We start from the raw sequence: 21,377 nt of genomic DNA, 5'->3' as shown, positions 1-21,377 counted from the left end.
TGCCCTGAGGCACCCCCCCCGCCCCAGCTCACCCCTGCTCCGCGCACAAGCATGCCGTCGCTGCTTCACTTCTCCCGCCTCCCAGGCTTACAGTGCCTAAGCTGTTTGGCGCCGCAAGCCTGGGAGGCGGGAGAAGTGAAGCAGCCACGGCGTGCTCGGGGAGGAGGCGGGGCAGGGGTGAGCTGGGGCGGGGAGTTCCCCTGCGTGCTGACCCCCCCCTTACTTGCTGCAGGCAGCCCTCCCCGTGCTCCCGTGCCCTAGCTCCCTCTGCCTAAAGCCGGCTGTGACTGGGGCGGCCAAAGATCCGGCCGCCACATTCGCTGCTGAAGAAAATGGCACCCCCCAAATGCCAGCGCCCTAGGCGACAGCCTAGGTCGCCTAAATGGTTGCACTGGCCCTGTCCCTGATATTTCATGGTTATTAGTACAGTGGGGGCCCAATCTTGGTTAAGACATCTAGTCAGGATTGTAATAGAATTAATAAGTCATCATCATGATTCCCTTAAGCTCTTCAGGGCAAGAACCATCCATTACTCTGTTTGTACAGTGCCCAGCACAGTTGGGGTCCCCAGGCTCTACTGTAACACAAATAATCATCATAGTTCAATGAAACACTGAACACTTTAATAGTCCTATGAAGAATTTACACCTGCTATTTTCAGTTATAATAAATTCCCTGTTCTATGCAGGGACTTTTAAGCAGGTTAATAAGGTTCCTTATGAGAACACAATTCCCTGTAACTCAAACTGCACCGTTACTGGTTCTCTTCCACGTTATCCAAAGACAATATTTTTGCCTTGTGGAACCAACTTCAAAGGAGCTATTGATACCTCCCCATTTCAATATGAAAAGAACAGGAGACCTGTTCTCCAGACACCCTGAATGAATCCTGGTTTATTTCATGCGATAATCTCAGCATGAGGTTTTAAAAGGGGAAAGGCAGGGGGAGCAGGGCTTTTAAAGGTTTATCGCAAACTGCCTATTGCATTTGTTTCAGGAATGGTTGATTGATGGTCACCATTAATCACTGACCAAAGGGGCTGGAGGTAACTCAGAAGCACCAGGGGGCCTGAGGGAACAGAGCGAGGGTTCTGGGACGCGAGCCAGGACCCAATCAGAAGCAAGTCTGAACCTTAGCTGACAAAGAGACACGTGGCTACCACAACTGGGCTCTGCTGGAAACTCTGAGATGCTGAGTAGTATATTTTTCATAGGGCATTTTCTTTCTTTTCTTTTCTTTTTTCTTTTTTGTATTATTAATTAATATATTCCTTCACTTCTGATGCCATATACATGATTGCCTTCAATGCAAAGGATAGATGGATAGGCAAATAGAAGCAGCCTTATCTTGCATTTGGAAATCCACTATATACATACGGAGATCATGTGGATTTTAAATCTGGGGCTATGGCTGTGTGGGATATTGGGTTGTGGTGGTAGTGATTTTGTTTTGTTTTTTGTCTTTCAGCATGAAGGCAATTAAGAGAGTTCCCATTTAGTGTGTTGAATTAAATCCACTTGAGTTTTTATAGGAACAATGAGGGCAGTAAAAGCCACCCAAGTGAGGTCAGGTGATGTGTCTGGGTGGGCTAGTGGGTCAATGTGGAATTTGGAATACAAGCATGTGTATTTTATCTCTTTCCTGAGAATTTAATCCACTTTTCCCATATTCTGGCCCAGCCCTGAGATTTCTGAGGACATTAAGGCCCTATCTGCACTTGAGAAATCTGCACTCCGGTAGCTAGCATAGTCAGGGGTGGCTCTAGCTTTTTCGCCACCCCAAGCACGGCAAGGAGACTGCCTTCAGCGGCGCACCTGTGGGAGGTCCCCAGTCCCATGGATTCGGCAACTTGCCTGCGGGAGGTCCTCCAGTTCTGCAGCTTCGGCATACCTGCTGCCGAATTGCTGCCGAATCCACGGGACCGGCAGACCTCCCGCAGGCAAGCCAGTGAAGGCAGCCTGCCTGCCGCCCTTGCAGGAACCGGCAGGGTGCCCCCCGCGGCTTGCCACCCCAGGCACGTGCTTGGAGCGCTGGTGCCTGGAGCCGCCACTAACCATAGTGTTATTACACCACTGCAAACCCCAGAGGCAAATAGGTGAACCAATATAAAACAGAATTTACCCTAGATGTAATGTAATTTGGTATTTTACAGAAGCAAACCATTCTTTACATTGGGGTGATTCATCTACATTAGAGGTTCGTATTTTGCACCAGAGTAGCAACGTTAATGTAGTTACACCAGTGCAAATTTCTCAGGTTCCCTGGTTCTCAAGTTGTTCAGGTCCACTGAATTATATATGAATCCTGACGTTCCTTTCACTTACCCCTCTGTAAATCAGAAGTGACTCCACTGTCGTCAATAGTTACACTGGTGTAACACCAGTGTAAAGGCCAGAATCCCAGCTGGTGCAAATGGGAATTCAATGAAGTCAGTGGAAGTACACCAATTTACATTAACTGGGAATCTGGCCCCAAAGGAAGGGGAGAATCAGATGTAGTGTTTTTAATATAATGGGTCTAATTCATCCCTTATGCAACCTATATAAGCATCAGCGGAGTTGCACAAGGGATTGATCTGGTCCATTGTGTTTGACTTTGTATCATGTGCAACACTCTACTTTGTCTCAAGATCACTCTAAAAAAATCCACTATCAAGCTTTCCACCTTCTCCTGCCCCCCCTTCCTCCCCCAACCTTCCCCGCTCCTTAATATCCCCCTTCCAGGCCCATTTCAGCCATCACTCACTATTCAGCATGGATATAAGTCCCATTAACCTCAGTGTTCCCTTGGCCATGGAGCAGGAACGGGTCGCATAAAGTCAGCCACACCAGCTTTACACCATTCAGGGATTTCCCTGGTCAAGGGGAATCCTTAGCTGCCTGCTTAGGGGAGCTTTCCAGCTATTTAACGCAGCTTGAACAATCAGCCAGACTGTAGTCCAAGGCTCTGGCCTATGGCTTTTAATGCCATCTCGATTGGCAATCCTTTCCCATGACTCTTCTTTCCCTAAACTCAAGGTACTAGACTCTCAGAGTCCTGTGCACTAACAGTCCTCTTGAGCAGATCTTGGTCCTTTTGCTAAATGTTTTGCACAATGCACTGAGAAGAGAGGTTTAATTTAAAAGAGCTAATATCCTGAAGCTTTGCTTTTCAAATTGTTACACATAAGATGATTGTGTTACGCTTCCAGGTCTTACAGCTCTGCTGTCAATGTAATGGGATTTGAGTTGAATATGACCGCCAGAGGGAAAGACATGGCAATGCAGTTGTGGAACAATTTTCCCTCTTTTACTAAGGGAATTTAGTGCTTGTGAGAGGTGTGGGATTGACACCGGTGGAGACTGAAGTCCTCCATTTATCCACAGAACAGGTACAGCACCAGGCAGCAATAAAGCAAGGTGCCTTTGGACCACCATTCAGAATGCCTCATTATGGGCTTGATCCAAAGCTCTTTGAAATCTATGGAAATGTGGGCTTCAAAGGATTTTGGATCAGGTCCCTATGATTTGTAGACACCAGCTCTAGAGCAGAAAGGTGGTTCACTCTCCATGCCCGTTCAATCAGTTAAGGCCATTTTTAATGGGGTTTATTTCATGGCAGTTCTGCCCAGTAGTAAATGGATTACAGCAACAAGCTATTATTTTGCCATTGCCAACCACTTTATCCTTTTAAGAGGAAGCTGCTGTGACATCCCTTATTAGGAAAAAGTCTAAATTAATTATTAAAATCTCCTGTTTTAGACTGATTTTCCAATATTTTTCCAATAGTCAATACTGTAAATGTATATAAGGGGTACAGTTTGCTTTCCCTCAGTGGAGTGAATCCTATATTCTTGCAACAAGCTTGTGTTTCTCTGCCTGGTATTTGTTTAAGTGGGTTCCAGTGTGGATTAGTGTGTGTGTGTGTTCACTTAGGGACTGATCAGTAGAAAGATTCCCATTGATTCAATGGGCTTTGTATCCAGCGCACATTGATGTGATCAAATGGCCTGGTCCTGTGAGGTACTGAGTGCTTCCTGAAATATAATGAGTGGCCTCTATTCCCATGGAAGCTAGTGGAAGAGGGTGGTGCGCAGCGCTTTGCTAAATCAGGGGCCAACACGGGGTCTTTTACATGCTTTGAAACTAGTTTTTATACATGCTTGGTATAAGAATCAGGTAAATCCTTCTTAGACTGGAACCTGTCTTGACCAGATCAGATTGCCTTATAAAGAGGTCATCTTTTCAGCACTGCTTTCTGTGTACCTTTGGATATTGTTCTTGCCTTTTGACATTTGTATGTTGAAGTGAATCAATAGGGATGGGAGCAGTTGGGGTTCCCTGAGCAGGGCAGCCACTGTATAGAAAGGACTAAGGCACAGTTCTTGGGCACGGAGTCAGCTTAAGTAAAGATTGTTTTGCCATTCTGGATGCATGTTTCACCTGTAACATTATCGTAAAACAGTTTTGTGTTTACTTTGTGTACAGAAAAGATAAAATCAGCATTTATATGCAAACATGAACCAACAAGGTCTTTCAAAATCCTGCTATTTCACTCCTCTTAGAAAGAGAGCCAGGGTTATTGTGTAACCAGGATTGTCTGCAGGGAGGGAATTTTGTGGGTCTAAATTCAATTTTGATTATAAGTGCCTAAATTCGGTTCTGATTCTGTATCCCTTGGGCACCCAAAATGGGATTATAAACTCATTCAGGAGAGGAATATTTTCTATATAGATAATAATAATAATGGACAGATATATTTCTGGGGAAAAAAACTGGTCCAGCTCCTCAGCTAGCATAAATCAAAAGAGCAATATGGGAGGTATGCCAATGTACACCAAGTGAGGAACCGGACCAATGTGTTTGTTTATGTGCCATTAAGAAAAACTAGCACAAAATGCATATGTCACTATTCTTCTGTTGGAGATTTTGGTGTTTTTTAACTACCCCGGAGAAGAGTCATGAAGTCTTGGATGAGGTATTGAACTTGTAACATTTATTTCATGTAAAGCCCTCGTTTTTAGGTATGAATTCAGTTGTATAAATAGTCAGGTTAATAATGTCACTGAAATAAGAAGAAACTCATATGTGTCTCTGTACGCCCAATATAAATAATATTAAATTTAAATAACACCTGTCATCTCTAAGGATCCCAAAATGTTTTCTTAAAACTATATATAGGGATTGTGTCCTTCATGTCTGTAGTTCAGACCCTATTTGGGATAAAAAATAACACAACTAGTGAGGGCAATTCCAAAGTAGGTACATTTTGTTATTGTGTTTATAGCTGTGTAACTGAACTTGGTATTTGAGTTGACCTAGCTTCTGTCCAAATGGATATCTGCAGGCAATTGACACCAGTGGCCTATGGATAGGGGGTTGCCTAGGGCCGCAAAGCGGTTATTGCTGGAGTAACGGCAGAGCCCTGGGAGGACAGCATGTTTCAGAGGCAGCTAAAGCGCTTGTGCTGGAACTATTGGGTAGTAAAGAAGTGCTGTGTTCCTCCATGGAACGCCTCTCCCACAGCACCTTCTGCATGAGAAATGAAGTAGGATCCATTGTCGTTTTTCTTAGAGCAGCACTGGCCATGGGCAAAGCACTGGGAGGTAGAAATATGGCCCAGGGTTCTACTGAAGGTGTGACGGGGATCTGCAAAAGAAGTAAATAGAGACCAGAAAGAGAGACAGACAGGAATTAGAGGGAATCAATGAACAGAGAGAGAAAATGGAAGGGAACAAAAAGGCACAAGGGCATTACAGGGACAACTCTAGGTATCTTGCTGCTGTAGACAGCCCAGCAAATGTCCACCCAGTCTGCAATCACCTGCTCAAACCGCTGCTGAATGCTTTGCTATTTTAGGCTATAGGAGACTCTAGTCATGGGCCATAAATGTTTGTGACAACCTAGTTAACAAGCATTGGTTTTGCACCTACATGATTGTCACCCTAAGGAGAAGGCTTCTGCCAGCGTTTACAATAAACAAAGTTGGGCTTTGTTTTGGGGCCAAATTTGCAAAACACATCAGCAGCCTGCATCTCCCACTGTTCCCATGAGGATCTGCAAGTACTGAGTACATTTGAAAATGTGGCCACTTATCTAGGAGGCCTAAATGAGAGCTGTTGAAAATCTGGGCTAATGTGCCTAAACTGAGATGTGGGACAGTTGTGTTTGTTTTTTAAGTATGGAGATATACCTATCTCATAGAACTGGAGGGGACCTTAAAAGGTCAGTGAGTTGAGTCCAGTCCCCTGTTGTCACAGCAGTATCAAATACTGTCCCTGACAGATTTTTGTCCTGATCCCTAAATGCCTCCCTAAGGATTGAACTCACAACGCTGGATTGTGTAGGGCAATGCTCAACCCACTGAGCTATCCCTCCCCCTAAGCAGGGAGCACTTCCTGAATTTTGTGTGTCATCCTTGTGCAGGGGCCATGCTACTCTTCTCTGTATCATTCCAATTTTAGTATATGTCCTGCGGAAGCAAGCTCTGTTCTATGGTGAGTGCTTTCAATTTATTATGGTGCCCAAGTTGGTCTTGACCCCTTGCCAGGAAATGGCTGCCCTAGGGCCATTGGAAAGTGCTCCACTGCCTGTTGCTGAGATTGCAGGTAGCCACAGCACAGGGCATGTTTGCAAACACACACACACAGAGCTTTGTTATTATGTCCTGGACTGGTCCTCCCTGTACTTCCCTCCCTCTCCTCCCTTCTCATGTGTATTTGTCCCTCGCTTTCTATTGCTGTTTGCCTAAATGACAGGTGGGGGCAAAAAAAAGGCAAATCCCCCACCCTTCTCCTCCCAGCATCCCCGCCTCTCCCCTCCCCTTCCCATTCTCCCTGCCTTTCACTATAGAGTTTATTTACCAGAGGCGGGGTGGAATAATGGGGAACCCACAATGAGGATAATGAGGTGCAAAAGGCCACAACAATGGCTTCCACAAAAGGCTGCATTGTGCTATGCTAAAGGGGGAAGGGGAGCTGTAAGAAAGGGTAGGGGAGTGACTGGGGGGGGCACTTTGATCCATCTTGAAAAAGAGAACTGGGGGTGGGGGGTGGTGATGACAACAAAAAACAAAACACAACAAAACTTCTCCCAGCTGGGACACAAGTCAGGATTTTCCCTTCATTTAGATGGATAAGAGCCTGGCACAATGAGTATGCTGACCTGCTTCTATTGTTCCTCAGCTTGCTGTGAACTCTTTCAAACTCTTCTCCTCCTCCTCCTCCAAAGAGTCTCTCCCCTCCTCCCTGCTTTTCCCCCCTTCCTTCCCCTCTCTCTCTTGATTTGTGAAAGGAAAAGAATGAAAGAGAAAGGGGGATGTTTTGGGGGTGGGGGACGAAGGGTGATATGTGAAATAAATTTAAAGGTGGAGGGGAGGAGGAGATGGAAAAAATGGCAGTGGCAAAAAATGGGATCTCAGAGGGAGAGCCAATAAAAGCAATCCCCTTTGCCCGTATGAGCCACCGCTGCTATTGTGGAGTCCTTCAGAAAAGGCCTGGGACTTCATTGTGATCACAAGGGCTTTTCTTTAGGGCACAGAAAATCAACAGCTCCTGTCTGGTTGTTGTTGTTTTTAGATATATTCCTATAAAGGATTCATTGTTGTTAATATATATATATTATATAAGTCCTGTCAGGCTATGTATAAGGGAAGCCAAGAATGGAGGCAGGTGTTGTGCATGCAAAAGGGGGCAGAAAGAGGGTAGAGAGACAGAATGGAAAACAGGGTACCTCATGGAAGCGTGCTGCCAGTCAAGAGGGAAAGATACATGTAGGGGACAAAAGCAATAGGACAGACTGTTTTGCAGGCAATGGGTCTGATCCAAAGCCCAGTGAAGTCAATGACAATGAGAATCTTCTAAGCTCTGGATCAGGCTTTAGAACCAGGCTGCTGGAACCCACTAGCATTTTTCAATACAACAGGCGGAGCCAAATTCAGCTTACACCAGATGTGAACTTGGCCCATACATTTTTTCACCAACAGATCAGTATGTTTGACCCTAATCAATAGTGACTTCACGTTATCATCAGCAATGGCTTTTCAGTAGTGTATGTATGTGAAATGAATTTTGTGCTTTTAGTCCAGTTCCCAGCAAATGGGCACCCACATCTCAAAAACCACCATCACTGTTGGCACCAATTAGTATCCTTGCTTGCTAGCTCTGTAGCGAGACCAAGGAGTGAATGGGCATAAAATATTCCAGCATTCTACTGTAATGGTCCAACACACTGCAGTAATATCAGTGTAAAATGTTTGGGACCATTAATTTACAGTGCTGGAGTGTTTTCTTCTGATTTAAATTATTTATGATTTCAAATACTTACAAGGCACATGTTACCATATTATAGTGTAGGCTTTACAATGGCGCAAAACAACATCTTCCCCAGGACAAGATACATTGAAACCCTCTGCAGAAACCAACCTAGTGTCCCTGGGAGGTTCCATCACCCCAATTCAGCAAGCTACTGAAGCACATCTCACTTTAAGCATAGAAAGACAAGGTGGGTGAGAGACAAGCTTTCTTACCAATAGATATTGGTCCAATAAAAGATATTTACCTCACTCATCTTGACTTTCTAATATCCTGGGACCCACATGGCTACAACTTCACTTTAAGCATGTAAGTAATTCCATTGAAATCAGTAGGCCCATGACAGGAGAGAGCAGCTAGTAGACTAAATGAATTTTTTACGTTTAATGTGTTGCTTAGGATAGAGCAGGAGGGATTGTATCTACAAATATTTCTTTGATGTATGTTATTAATCTATGGGCAGCACCTGCTTCTGTTATAAATCATTTTGCCAAAGGGAATTTAAGTCCTTCATAAAACCTTTAGGGAACTGTGTGTGTGTGTGTGTGTGTGTGTGTGTGTGTGTGTGTGTGTGTGTGTGTGTGTGTGTGTGTGTGTGTGTGTGTGTGTGTGTGTGTGTGTGTGTGTGTACACGTGCTAACGTGAAACCCCTTTTGGCAGATGTTATCGCTTTTAAACAATACAAAAGTGATTAGACAACATTCTCTTGCCAAATTAATTCCTTTTATTGTTCTTTAAAAAAGGTTGATACTGTTTTGTGTTATATGAGTGTTAACGTTTCACCTATGAACTGGCCAGCTTGTGGCAGTGACTTTGAAGGAAAAAAACTCACCTGGGGGCTATAATAACCATACATACTGTGGGTTTGTTTCTAGAGAAAGCCAAAATTAAAAAGAAAGTACAATTTACTGTGTCCTATGATTGGATAATTATTATATTTATAGCTTTTAAATAGCTGAAGCTCAGTCCCTGAGGGAAAAGAGAACGAGGAGGAGAAAGAAATGAGGATGCAAGAATGTTGAGGGAGGTGCACAGAAGATTGCAGCTTTTCTATAATTAAATCACAGACAATGTTCTTGTAAAGTAGTTCTTGCATCATGAGAACCAGAGGGCTGGTCTACACTACGGGGGGAAATCGATCTAAGATACGCAACTTCAGCTACGTGAATAACGTAGCTGAAGTCGAAGTATCTTATATCGAATTACCTACCGTCCTCACGGCGCGGGATCGATGTCCGCGGCTCCCCATGTCGACTCCGCTACCGCCGTTCAGGTTGGTGGAGTTCCAGAGTCGACAGGAGCGCGTTCGGGGATCGATATATCGCGTCTAGATGAGACGCGATATATCGATCCCCGAGAAATCGATTGCTACCCGCCGATATGGCGGGTAGTGAAGACGTACCCAGAGTGTCCCTTCTTTCAGCACTTTGGACACATACATGCTTATGTACTCCTGCTGTCTGGGCTCTAATCCTGCAAATACATGTATCCTTAAGCAAATATGTAAGTGATTGGAGCATCAGGGTTTAGGGTTCTTTTCTTCCAACTCTCTATCTGTTCCCCTGGTTTCTGCCCTCTCCATTCCAAACTACTGAAACAGCACTGGTCAAGGTCACTAGGACATCCTTCTAGATAGTTCAAAGGGTTTACAGCCTTTGACACTGCTAACCATTTTTTCCTCCACTTCCATCCCTCTTTTAACTCCAGTGACTTTCTGCACTCCTCCATCTCCTCCTGCCTTGCTGAATGCTCCTTTAGTGTTTACTTTGGTGGCTCCAACCTTCTTTTCCTGTACCTGTTGGAGTGGACACTTCCTACAACAATGGAGGGGTTTTTTTCTGTCCATGTAGGTAATCTATCTCCCCAAGCAGCAGTAGCTAGGTTGATGGAAGAACTGGCGATTAGGTCAGTTTAACTATAGTTAACTAAATTTTTCACACCTCTGAGAGCTGTCGCTATGCCCAGTTAACATTTAAGTGTAGAGGAGGCCTCAGTTTTTCCAGAACTGGGGTGCTTATCTATCTTCCTAATCTTTGTCCACTGCCCCCCCTTCTATAATACCTTTGACAATTCCACTCTTTTTCCCATTTCCCATGTTTTCAGCCTCAAAAGTGTCATCCTTGACTCTCTCTTTCACAACCTCTCATGTAACTTAGTCCCAAAACCCATTTCAAACAGGTTCACTCAAAAAAAAAAGTACATATGTGTGGGAGTAAATAATGAATATTTTTTTCAAATTATTTTTATGGCCTTTTTCAAATTTTGAATATTTGTCAAAATTTCAGATAATTTCATCCTGTACTCTAGTAAGAAAAAATTGTTTAGAAAGCTTAGTCACTTTTTTCCAAATTTTGAAATTCCTAAATTAAAATTGCATCAACCTTTCAAAATTCAAAATCTCTAATTAGAAATCGTTTCATGACCTTTTTCATTTCAATTTAAAACTTTTGTTTTTGGTTACCTCAATACTGCAAGGGAGTGCTTGCAACACAAAAACAATGACAACAGGTGACATCAGGAAAACTAGAAAGAGAAAATGTTTATAAATCAAAGTGAAAATGACCTGTCTCGTTTGACTGTCTAAGCTGAGTGAAATGCAAAAAGTAAAAAAAAAACATATCCACACAGGAAAATAAATTAGAACATTAAATTTTTTTCTCTTTAACTCTTGGTCACACAGGTAGAGATATACTTTAATATACAATCATAGACCCCAATCCTGCAATCAGATCTGTATGAATGGGCCTTTATGATCATGTGAAGGCATACTGAAGGATCAAGGGGTCAGCAGCATGAATTGGGCTCTAGGACCCAGCCCTGAATAGGTTACAGTGGAGGCCGCTATGGCCCCCTGCATCAAGTGCTGCAAGGGGACTTGAAAGACTTAGGTTCTAGTCTCAGCTCTGTTGTGAGCTTGCTAGTTGACCTTGAGTGAAATCAGTTCATAAGATCTTCTTTTCCCTATAAAGCCATCTCTCACCCAATCCGCTTTGCCCCAGTTACAAATTAAAAATCGTCTTCCTTTTGTGCTTTTTTTCTTTAATAAAATTGGATCTAAAGTGTCCCACCAGCTGTCTGTGGCTTCCTTGAATATCCCTGTTGCCTGCTACAGCTGTACTAGGCCCCCCAATTGCTTCACTTCACTAATAGCTATATTTATTTATGTATTCTGTGACAATGGTGATGCCCCAGGTGGAAGAGGAGTGGGAACAGAGACATGAGGTTGTCAAACAGCTCTCAAGTGAAGGCTGAGTAAATTTTATTCATGCAGATCTACATCTACAGGACTTACATAGCATGGCATAGTCTGGTGGGTTGCTCTAACTTCTCAAGACCAGAAAAGACTCTCCATCCAACATCCATGTAGACTGAGACAGATACACCAGCCTCTAGTGACCCTTTCCTATAGCCCTTATGTTAGCTAAGGGTGGAACACAGGTGCTTTCCTTGTTGCTCCGCCTCTTGTCAGCCATAATAAAGGGGTAACGCAGACCCCTGGCCTCTCCCTAAGAGAAGATGTAGTGCTGGTTATATTGTTGCCATGACAGAGTACTCATCTTTCTCTCTCAAGTAAGGCTTGAGCGTTTTCCTAGATGGGTCCCCATGACAAGTTGGAAGAAATTCTTTAAACCTGTTTGTTTATATATATATAAAGGACTGCTAGTCACTTGGAGGGAGAGGGCATAAATAGACCACATCCTTAAACCCAACTAAAGGGATAGTAACAGTTTCTCATAAAGTAATACAAATTCCCAATGAAATATTCAAACTGAATTGCACTAAGGGGCTGCTGAATTCAGTCCGAGCATACCCTGCAGGGAACTCTTTATCCACAGCTATGCTGTGTGTATTATAGGCAGCCTAAAATGAGCCTTCGGATAGCATCTCCAGAAGCTTTTCAACTAGTTTATTTCTTTGTCACCTTGTTGTATACTAGACTGTTAAGAATCATTTTTCCCATAGAGATCATAGTTTGTGGTCACACTCATTTCTGTTGTAATGTAATTTGCATTTCTATGTATAATTAACATACCCACTACTAAAATTTCCTTTGGTAACAGAGCTAGAATATTGTAGGTTGCTAGGAAGAAAAACAAATCCCCCCATCTCTGCTGATACCAACAAAACCATTGGGAGAGTGCTCAAAATCAAATCCAATTTTACTTAATCTTGACAGTTCCAGGGAGTGGATAGCCCAGAGGATTAGTAACAAAATATATTTCTAGTCTCCCTGCTTAAATCCAGCCCAGATAAGTAGTGATTGAAAATTGTTATCATCCAGCTATTCAGCAGCCTATGTGAAAAGAATTAATGACCTCCAGTCTGTTCCTAGCATACTGGTGTCCATGTCCCACAAACCACCACCATAACTGAAAGTCCTCAGCAGACACACCATTAATCTCCTAGAGGTCGTTTCTTTCAGGCTGGAGTAGAGGTAGAGGCAAAGTGGTGTGTGGGATCTTGTGTTGCTGCTTTCTGTGCTGTGCCTGGTCTGTAAGAAGATCTTTATGAGGTGTTATATAAATGGAAGTCATTGTAAATTGAAACCAACAGTTAATCATTCTCTGCAACAGACTCGTTTGTAAACCAAATATTTACTACTTTGCAATCTGATCGGGACATGAGGAATACTATAAATCCTTCCTATTCTGGAACCTTTCTGGACTATTTTTCCAAAGTTTTTCCAGGAAAGCTTTATACTGAAAGCTGTTGTCAGAATCTTGGTCTCCTGTGGCACTCCATTCCACTTTAAAAATCTGAGGTTCAGCAGGGGATTGCACTTTGTGCGTATCTGTTGTGGGGTAAAACCACGTGATTGTCTGAAATGTTCTTTGGATGGTAAATCTTTGGAATAGCCTATACATCCTTTTCTTACAAAGTCATTACTTTTCACTGGACATAGAAATAGTATTTATGGATTTTTCTCCTCTAAAAGGCTTTTTGGAGGGAGGGAGGCAGGCAATGGAGCCTGACAGCAAAATGCCCATGATATGTTGTAGCAGAACTCCAGAATTACAATGAAGTACAGTCTGTTGTGAAGGTATTTTTAACATTTATTAGGATTAATTTGCTTTGGGGAGCAAGAACAAAGCCTCATACTGAGCAACTCAAAATGCCAAAGGAGAAGAATATGGGTGGAAAAATAGATGTTTTCTAAGACCAGGAAGCACAAGCTAGGTCTGACAATATGTTCCTGCCTCAGTCCTCATTAGAAATGACTGAGACATGTGAAATGCTGTGGAGTGGTGGGAGGATGGGAACTTTGAACAACTTTGATGTAGTGTCAGGGATGGAGAAGACTAGATGACATTTCTGTAAAAATTACTACCATAACTCACACTGAACAGAAGGAAGAATAATGAGACCGGAGCAGCAGAATATAAAATTGAATGTTTTGATATCCCATTCCCAATTGCTAATTCCTGGTCTACACACGGTTTTCAAACTGGTATAACTATGTTGGTTAAGGATGTGAATTGTTTTTTACCAATGTAGTTATACCAGTACAACCCTTAATGTGGCCACAACTGTATTGGTACAAAGGTGCCTTATACTGGTATATCTTAGTTATTTCCCTTCCTGTACAGGAATTAGTTGTAGTGGTAAAATGAGTCTAGACTAGTGGGGTTGTACCACTTTAACAATGCCAGTACAATTGAAGCAGCACCATATTTTTGTGTGTAGACAAGGACTAAGCTTTCCTTGACTCTTCTGTTCAATTCTCTTGCTTGAATCTGATTGCCTAAAAATCAGTCCTTTACCCTGGTGCTGTATTCCCTTGGTATGAGCTCTGAGCATCGGGTGCCTGAAGTTTGGCATCTATATTCCTATTTAGAAACTTAAATAACAGTGATCTGCTAGTCAGAGAGGCACAATGCCCACAATTCTCATTGCAGTCCATGAGATTTGACAGTGCTTGTGTTGGTTATTTAGGAGTTTAGTTTTAGGCACTTACATTTCAAAATTCATAGAAGCCTTAGCCAAGAGAATCAAGTATTGAGACAAAGGATTGAGATTCTGAGCAACTGGATTGCAAAGAATTATTATTTGCATAGGAGCCTAGTCATGGCCCAGGAGCCACTGTGCTAGATGTACAAACACAGAACAAAATGACTGTCCCACCCCAAAAAGCTTACTAGTACAGAGGAGGTTGGAAGGTAATAATTGGAGGTATACCAATCTCCTAGAACTGGAAGGGACCTTGAAAGGTCATTGAGTCCAGCACCCTGCCTTCACTAGCAGGACCAATTTTTGCCCCAGATCCTTAAGTGGCCTTCTCAAGGACTGAACTCACAACCCTGAATTTAGCAGGCCAATGCTCAAACCACTGAGCTATCCCTCCCCCTCCTTAAAGATTTCTTCCATCTCAGGCCCTGAAGAGGAATTGAACCAAGGACTCCAGCATCCCAGCAAAGCACCCTCACCACCAGGCTGCAGAAGGCTTCTTGCAACGGCTCATGGCTTTGCTGATGGGACTATCCAGTCTCGTCTCTACATTGTCAGTTCAAGTCCAGCCCAGATCCATAGTGACCAAAAGTTGTTTCCATATGAGTGGTGTCTGGGCCACTGCTGTTCCAAATATTTTAATGGACACAATACACACAAGCACTGCACGGTTAGCACTAACTGGCACCCTTGATGGCAGTTTCAAGAGAAAAGCCAAATATTGAACTAATATGGAGACTGAATTACCCCTTCACCTACAGAGATGAGACCTCCAGACTGGTGAGGGTGGGAGATTTTGTGCTGCTGCGGCTGCCTTTGCCATGGCTCTCCAGTTTTCTCATTCTGGCACCTTTCACTTAACATATGTAACTTTCAGGACTTGTGGTGATCTTTAAAGTCTAGAACACTCTGGGTAGGCAGAGTTCCAAAGACTTTCTAGTTGGCAGCAGAGACTGAAATGTAGAATCAAGTACGGTTGTACATAGCTAACAAAGTCCCTTCTGTTGTCCGGTTTACATATAAATCCCATACACTGTCTTTTTGCCCCCACTGGAACCATCAGAGAACAAGAAATATATTTTGTTCCCTCTCCTATGAAACATTAACTGATGACCCATGTGTTTTCAGTGCTTACATAAAAGACGGCAGATACAATGTACGGGACTTTTACAAGAAAGTATAAAGCTGTTAACAGTAGAGTGAAGTCATCTGAGTACTTTGGTGCTTTTATAATATTTCCTGTATGGTTTGTGAATTTAAACTAAAAAGTACCTTTAGGTCTCATTTGAGATTAAAATGACTGGCAGGAAGAAGGCTTAGAGGTGGCTTAATTTAGTGGGTTTCTTTTTTAATTTGGCACATTCTTTCCATCTTATTTCTTCAAAAAGCTTATACATAAAAGCATTCTTTAAAATCTTTGTACTACCCATAGTTCTTTCAAAATCAGTATCTGATCTTTCTTCTAATGCTGTTTTCTTAACTTGCTACACTGGGAAGTAAACAATATCCTCTTCTAATGATTCACATACTCTGAGGCTGGGAAGAAAAATCTTTTCTCAATTCCCTAAAACTTTCTATAAGCCAGCATCAATATATCTTCCAATATATTTTCCTCATCAGTAGAAAGACTTAGAACTATTTAGTTTGTTCAAGTAGCTTTATCTGGAGTTTCTTTATAGTAGCCAAACATAGAGGGACCCTTCTCACTTCAAATTCTGGCTCTTCCTTCTGCTTTTCATTTATGTTCAATAGTATCTTCAAGATGATTCTGTTGGATCATCTTGAAAATTACACCAAATGGTTCTTGAGAAGATTCAATCATAACTTATCCAGAAAATTGTTTTCTCCACTTAGTAGTTATTAAAATATTGGCTGATGGTATAAAATTGCATGGGAGGTTGACCATAGGCTCCATGCACAATCCAGGCCATTGAACAGCTATAGATCGCTTAAATATTTCATCATTTTAGCATCTCACCAGTTATTGTTAATAAATGTTGCTATTGTTGCAGTTGATACAGCTTTAATATAGCTGCAGCAATATCTCAGTGATCTAGTGTTCTAGAAGCAATAAATGACTTAATACTAAATTAACAATTCAAATATAGCTTTTTGGTATCAATCACTTTAATGGCTGCATATTTTCCTTCTTTAAACAGTATTAAAGTTTTCTAGACCAGTTGTTATCCACCTTTTCCATGCTGGAACCCCTGCCAAGGATCTAGCTGGGACTCACCGCCCATTTAAGTAATATGAGGAGAGCAGGATGTCCGTGATCCCCCTAAACCTGTCTTGGAGCTATTGTTCCAGACTGTTTACAGGCATCCCTACATCAGTTTATGCTTGGCTCATATTTTTGCAGTAACTATAAGAGCTAGAAATACAATTCTTTTTAAATGAAAGGGAGGGAAAGGGATGGAAGTTGTAAACCCTCTGCCCTAAAATTGATTCACAACCCCCAGGTCTAGTTATGGGATTGGCGTGCCAAGCAAAGCTCTCTTCTCAATTCTAGCACTGGTGTGCCGTGTGGTGCTGACAAGTCACAGGGGAAACACTTCAAAAGTGCTTTATGGATACAAGTCCCATTATATTTCCATGGAACTTAGGCTCCTAAGAGACTAAAATGCTTTTGAAAATTTTACAGTAGGACCCGATTGCTGTTTTGTTTATAAAAGATGCTAAAATGCCCTGAGCTGTTAACTTCAAAAGGAGTTGTGGGTGCTCTGGCCTTCTTAAAGTCTAACCCTTAACCTCACTGGGCTTTCATCTGTTAGGACTGAGAGTAAAAGCACACATACCCTTGGATGTACACTGTATGATACAAAGTATCCTAGTTAGTGCTTTGAAATAAAATAGGGGAGAGGTGGAATTGTATTCTCCCATTGCCTTTTCCTTGAATCACAAGATGTATGCACTTCTTACTCCAATGGAGTAAGGAGGATCTATACACATGGGCTTTAGAAAGTAAGTTAGTTTAAATTTCTGTAGTTTGTTCTGTGTTCACTCAGTATATCCTGTTCCATTTTGCTACAGTTCACTGAATTAAATTAGCTACCACTATATTTGGAAAATAAGGGCCTTTGTTTTCCCATTCATAGTCCCCTTTGCTTCTTATTTTGTCATTGTGATTCATAGTAATCTTCCCCAACAGCTGAAGGGAACTGTACCATGCTTCCACTGAAACATGCCTTCAGCATAAACCCAGAAGTAATAAACCTCTTAAATGAGGTTATAAGAACCTGCAATACTTACTCATTTGAAACTCTTAAATAATGGTGTTTATTACCTCTGAATAAGAGTATTAAGAAATGGTATACTCATCCTTTTACATAACTTCAGTTAACATTGGCCAGATTTGGATACCCCCACCCATGCTGGGCAGCGATTTCAAAGGTACTAATCAACTTGAGTAAGGATATCAGAATCTAACTCGGGGCCAGGACAAATGGAGATCTCAGAAAATCATTGTCTCCAATAGTTGCTTAGAGCTGTATTGTGCCTTTAGGCCAAAGACCACAATGAAGGCTGGGCAGAGCTGCATCACTACATCTTGGGGAGATGGAAGGCATCCCAGGGAGAATCCCCTTTGCATCACTCCTTAAAAGGGTGGATCATGCTGGTCCCTTCATGATCTCACTTCCTTTCCATGCATTTTTGGGTGCCTAGTTCTCCTAGCAGTACTAGTCACGTGCAACATTCTTACACTTAGCTAAGCATAAGGACTGTGAATATGTCTGCCCACAGTGTGGGAAAAATAGCGGGAAAGCTGTTTCCTTGTTTTACCCTCATTCCCCTTCAGCATGCTCAATCTGGCCCCATATAATGATTTGCTACCATACAAGTGTTCTCATGATTAACCGTTCTTCCCATGTCTTCCATATGCAAAATGGGAAGTATTTGTAAGTTGACATGGTTGAAATGTGCATCCTATAACTAGAGAAGCCATTTATAAATAGATTTTATTTATAAAGTCAATTTACATAAAATACTCTTTAAAAACTGCATATGTACAACTTAAGAAACCCTTGCAAGTGCATAGAAAATGCCTTCAAAACATTAAACTTCAGTTTTCAAATAAGTGAACCTTCACACCAGACAAGACTTGGACACCACATTTAAGACAAAACATAATTTTTACAGTCCTTAGTAAAGTGTTGGAAAAAATATTATCTAAATTGTAGAAGTTCTCAAAACATTCTAGCTGGCAGTGTTAAGGAACAAGGGGATTGGATTTACTAGAACAACTCCTCCTCCCTTTCCCCTTTTCTAAAGTTTCTTATACAAAAATAAGTCTTCATATTGATAGCGTTCCCATAGGCAGTTCAAGTTACATGTAAAATAGAATCTTTGACATTACAAAAATTCCCTCCCCGCTCAGAAAAAGGAAGCATCAAATGTTAATTTTTCACCCCTCCCAAATAAAAAAAGTACATATGTGTTAAAAGTTGGAAGCCTGGTAGATTTCAATCTATCACTTGAAACATGAGTATACCAAACCATTTCATTGGCAATTAAAGCCTTGGAGGGCACCATAAACTCCTGTACAACAGCAGTTAAAGATATTGGTCCCTATAACCTATTTATATAATTGCACTTTAAAAAAAAATTAAGAGCCACAGTCTTTTGTTCCAAGTAAGAACCCTGCTAGGTAGGTTCCAAAGCCCAGTCCCTTAAAGACCTTGACAATAGGGCTCCTTGAAGGTAGAAAACATGTTGTAGTAAGAAGAGTCCGTTTTGCTCTTCTGCTGCATCATAATAGGCATCAAGGACAATGAGGTACTGAGGTCCTGCATATCTCTGCTTTCAAGGCTGCTACAAGAAAAAGAGAAAAGGGCCATTAGCACTGCAGCATGTGACTAACAGACTGCCCAGCTCCTGGGAGAGATGCATAGCTTCCTCCCTGGCCACATGTCTACACTAATCAATATCGGTGCAGTTTAAATCTCTTCCACAAAGCGGATGTGGCAGTGATTTATTGTCCTTATAAAGTACAAATAGAACTTGCCCCACATGCCCATGTAGCCTCTCCACTCTATCCTTCTCTCCGAAAATGACTGCTATAAATTAAGTTTCCTCATTTATTTTGGGGTTTTGCCACCCAAATCTGAAAGTTTTTATTCTCTACTCCAGCCCCATTTTCAAAGCCAACCAGATGTCTTATTCAGGTTGCAGCTATTCCCAGCGGTGACTCACTTGGGACCTAAAAGTTGGGGGAAAGTTTTTTTATTCAGTCGAACTCAAGGACCGCATTTGATTAAACTTGACTCCAACGTTTTCCCTGTCTTCGTGTTAAGGGAGGTGGCTGAAAGGCCAAGTTCATTCACTTTTGCGAGGAAACTTTTTTTTTATTTTTGGCAATGCAACCCAATAGCTAAATTAGATCACTCAGCCAGTGCAACTGACCAGTGTAGGGCAACTGATTCTTTCAACCGCGTAGGGCTGCACCTATTGCAATGCTGGGGGGGGAGTACATGGCAGGACACACACCGGCCGCTTTACCTGCGGGGAGGGGACGCGGCGGAGGTCAGTAGCTCCCGATCCAGCTAGTGAAGTCCAGCAGGTCCCGCTCCTCGGGGCTCAGCGCCCCCTCGTAGCCGCTCTCATCCGAGGAATAAGCCGAGTGCGGGGACCCCGGCACGGAGCTGCCCTCCCGGCCGCCGGAGGAGGAAGAGGAGGCGAAGGAGGGCGACGCGGAGGAGTAGGAGCAGCCGCCGCCGGGGGCGGCCCGCGCGGGAGGCAGGAGGCCGTCGTGGAAGGCGGCGCTGACGGCGTCGTGCTCGTCCAGCAGCTGCTGCAGGGCTCGGATGTACTCCACGGCCGAGCGCAGCGTCTCCACCTTGCTCATCTTCTTGCTGGCGGCGCCGTTGGGCACGTGCTGGCGCAGGGTCTGGAAGCCCAGGTTCACCAGCTTCACCCGGTTCCTCTCGCGCTCGTTGCGCCGGGCCACGGCCGCGGCTCCCCCCGCCGGCTGCGGCTGCCCGGCCAGCCCCGGGAAAGCCAGGCGCCTCTTGCAGCGCAGCAGCTCGGGCGAGCCGGAGCGCCGCTTGGAGCCTTTGCAGCGCGCCGCGGACGTGCTGGGGTTCTGAGCCGGGCCCTTAGCGGCCACCAGCTGCTGCTGCACCGAGGAGGAGACTGCACCTGGCATCGGCTGGAACTTCATCCCCAAGGAACCGGCGCCGCATCCGTGCAAGGGAAAACTTGGGCAAGGCTGTTGCATGGCAGCTGCTATTGGCCCACCGTTCATCTTGGGGCATTTACCCTACCTCAGCCTCCGGGGGGCAGCTGACTGGGGCAGGGCTGCAAGTGGGGTAAAGTTTGCAAGAAAAAAAAACTTGCAAACTAGTTTTTTTTTGGGGGGAGGGAGAAAAAAAAACCCTGCCAAATATTTTCTCCTCCTCCTTAATTGCAAACAGTGGGAGCGTGCCCAGCGCGTGGAGCCCGGCGCTGCCCCGCTCAGCCACAACCCCGGCCGCTGCTGCTTCAGTAACCCACCCCCTCCCCTTCTTTCCAGCCCTGCTCCCTTGCGCGCTGTCAATGCGCCTCTGCAGCAGGTTCCTCCCAGCGCTGCCCCTTATCAACACGCGCTGCTGCTGCCGCCGCTCGCGAGCCCCCGGGAACAGCACGCGACGCGACGCGCGCCACACACACAACAGCCCCCCCCTCCCCTCGCTGCTCCCGAGCCTCCTCCCACCCAATGGGGAATTCGCTTGGCAGCTTCGTACGCCCGGCGCGTGGCTCCCGGCGGAGGTTCCATAAACAATCCCTCCCCCCGGAGAGGAGCACGCGCTCCGCCTTATTTGCATCCCAATGCTGCCAGCTTGGGGCCTAGGAAAGCTCCAGCTCTTGCACCTGTGAGCAGCAGGCGCAGAGATAGACCTTTCTTTCCTTCTGCCCCTGCACGCTCGCACTGAGTGGCGTGTATCTCTCTCCCACACTGTTGCCCCAGAGGGAGAGACAGGGGAAGACCTTCCCTCACCCTCAATTCCACCCCGCCCATGAAGGGACCCATTCCCTTACTATCCACCACACTCCACCTGCACTGTGAGCCTCAGGACTGCGAAGCACTTAAATCTATCTCACCGTCCCTGACAGGCACATTCGCTGCTGAGCCACAGATATGCACACAACGCACCACAGCTT

General features: G+C 43.9%; 1 protein-coding gene and 1 non-coding gene across 3 annotated transcripts; both read right to left on the bottom strand.

Annotated features, from left to right (window-relative positions):
• Nucleotides 1-6,359: 6,359 nt before the first annotated feature.
• Nucleotides 6,360-6,465, bottom strand: LOC123370562. The gene has a single exon (XR_006579460.1). It is a non-coding gene; the product is annotated as a U6 spliceosomal RNA (small nuclear RNA).
• Nucleotides 6,466-18,245: 11,780 nt separating this feature from the next.
• ASCL2 (achaete-scute family bHLH transcription factor 2) lies at nucleotides 18,246-20,784 on the bottom strand. Of its 2 annotated transcripts, none has more exons than XM_045015971.1 (2): nucleotides 19,737-20,784; nucleotides 18,246-19,049 (listed from the first exon to the last, which is right to left on the bottom strand). In XM_045015971.1, the coding sequence occupies exon 1, from the start codon at nucleotides 20,479-20,481 to the stop codon at nucleotides 19,762-19,764; it is 720 nt and encodes a 239-aa protein (XP_044871906.1). In that variant the 5' UTR covers nucleotides 20,482-20,784; the 3' UTR covers nucleotides 18,246-19,049; nucleotides 19,737-19,761. The 2 variants fall into 2 exon arrangements, with proteins under 2 accessions (XP_044871906.1, XP_044871907.1); XM_045015972.1 differs by having other exon boundaries at nucleotides 18,246-19,046.
• Nucleotides 20,785-21,377: the final 593 nt, after the last annotated feature.

The sequence above is a fragment of the Mauremys mutica genome, chromosome 4 (genome assembly GCF_020497125.1).
Source record: "Mauremys mutica isolate MM-2020 ecotype Southern chromosome 4, ASM2049712v1, whole genome shotgun sequence".
Lineage (NCBI taxonomy): Eukaryota > Metazoa > Chordata > Testudines > Geoemydidae > Mauremys > Mauremys mutica.
The sequence above is the reverse complement of the archived record's forward strand: the minus strand, read 5'-3'. Positions and strand labels throughout refer to the sequence as shown.

Excerpts from the sequence above, each read along its gene's own strand:
- ASCL2 (XM_045015971.1), bottom strand. The coding sequence starts at position 20,481 with ATGAACGGTGGGCCAATAGCAGCTGCCATGCAACAGCCTTGCCCAAGT.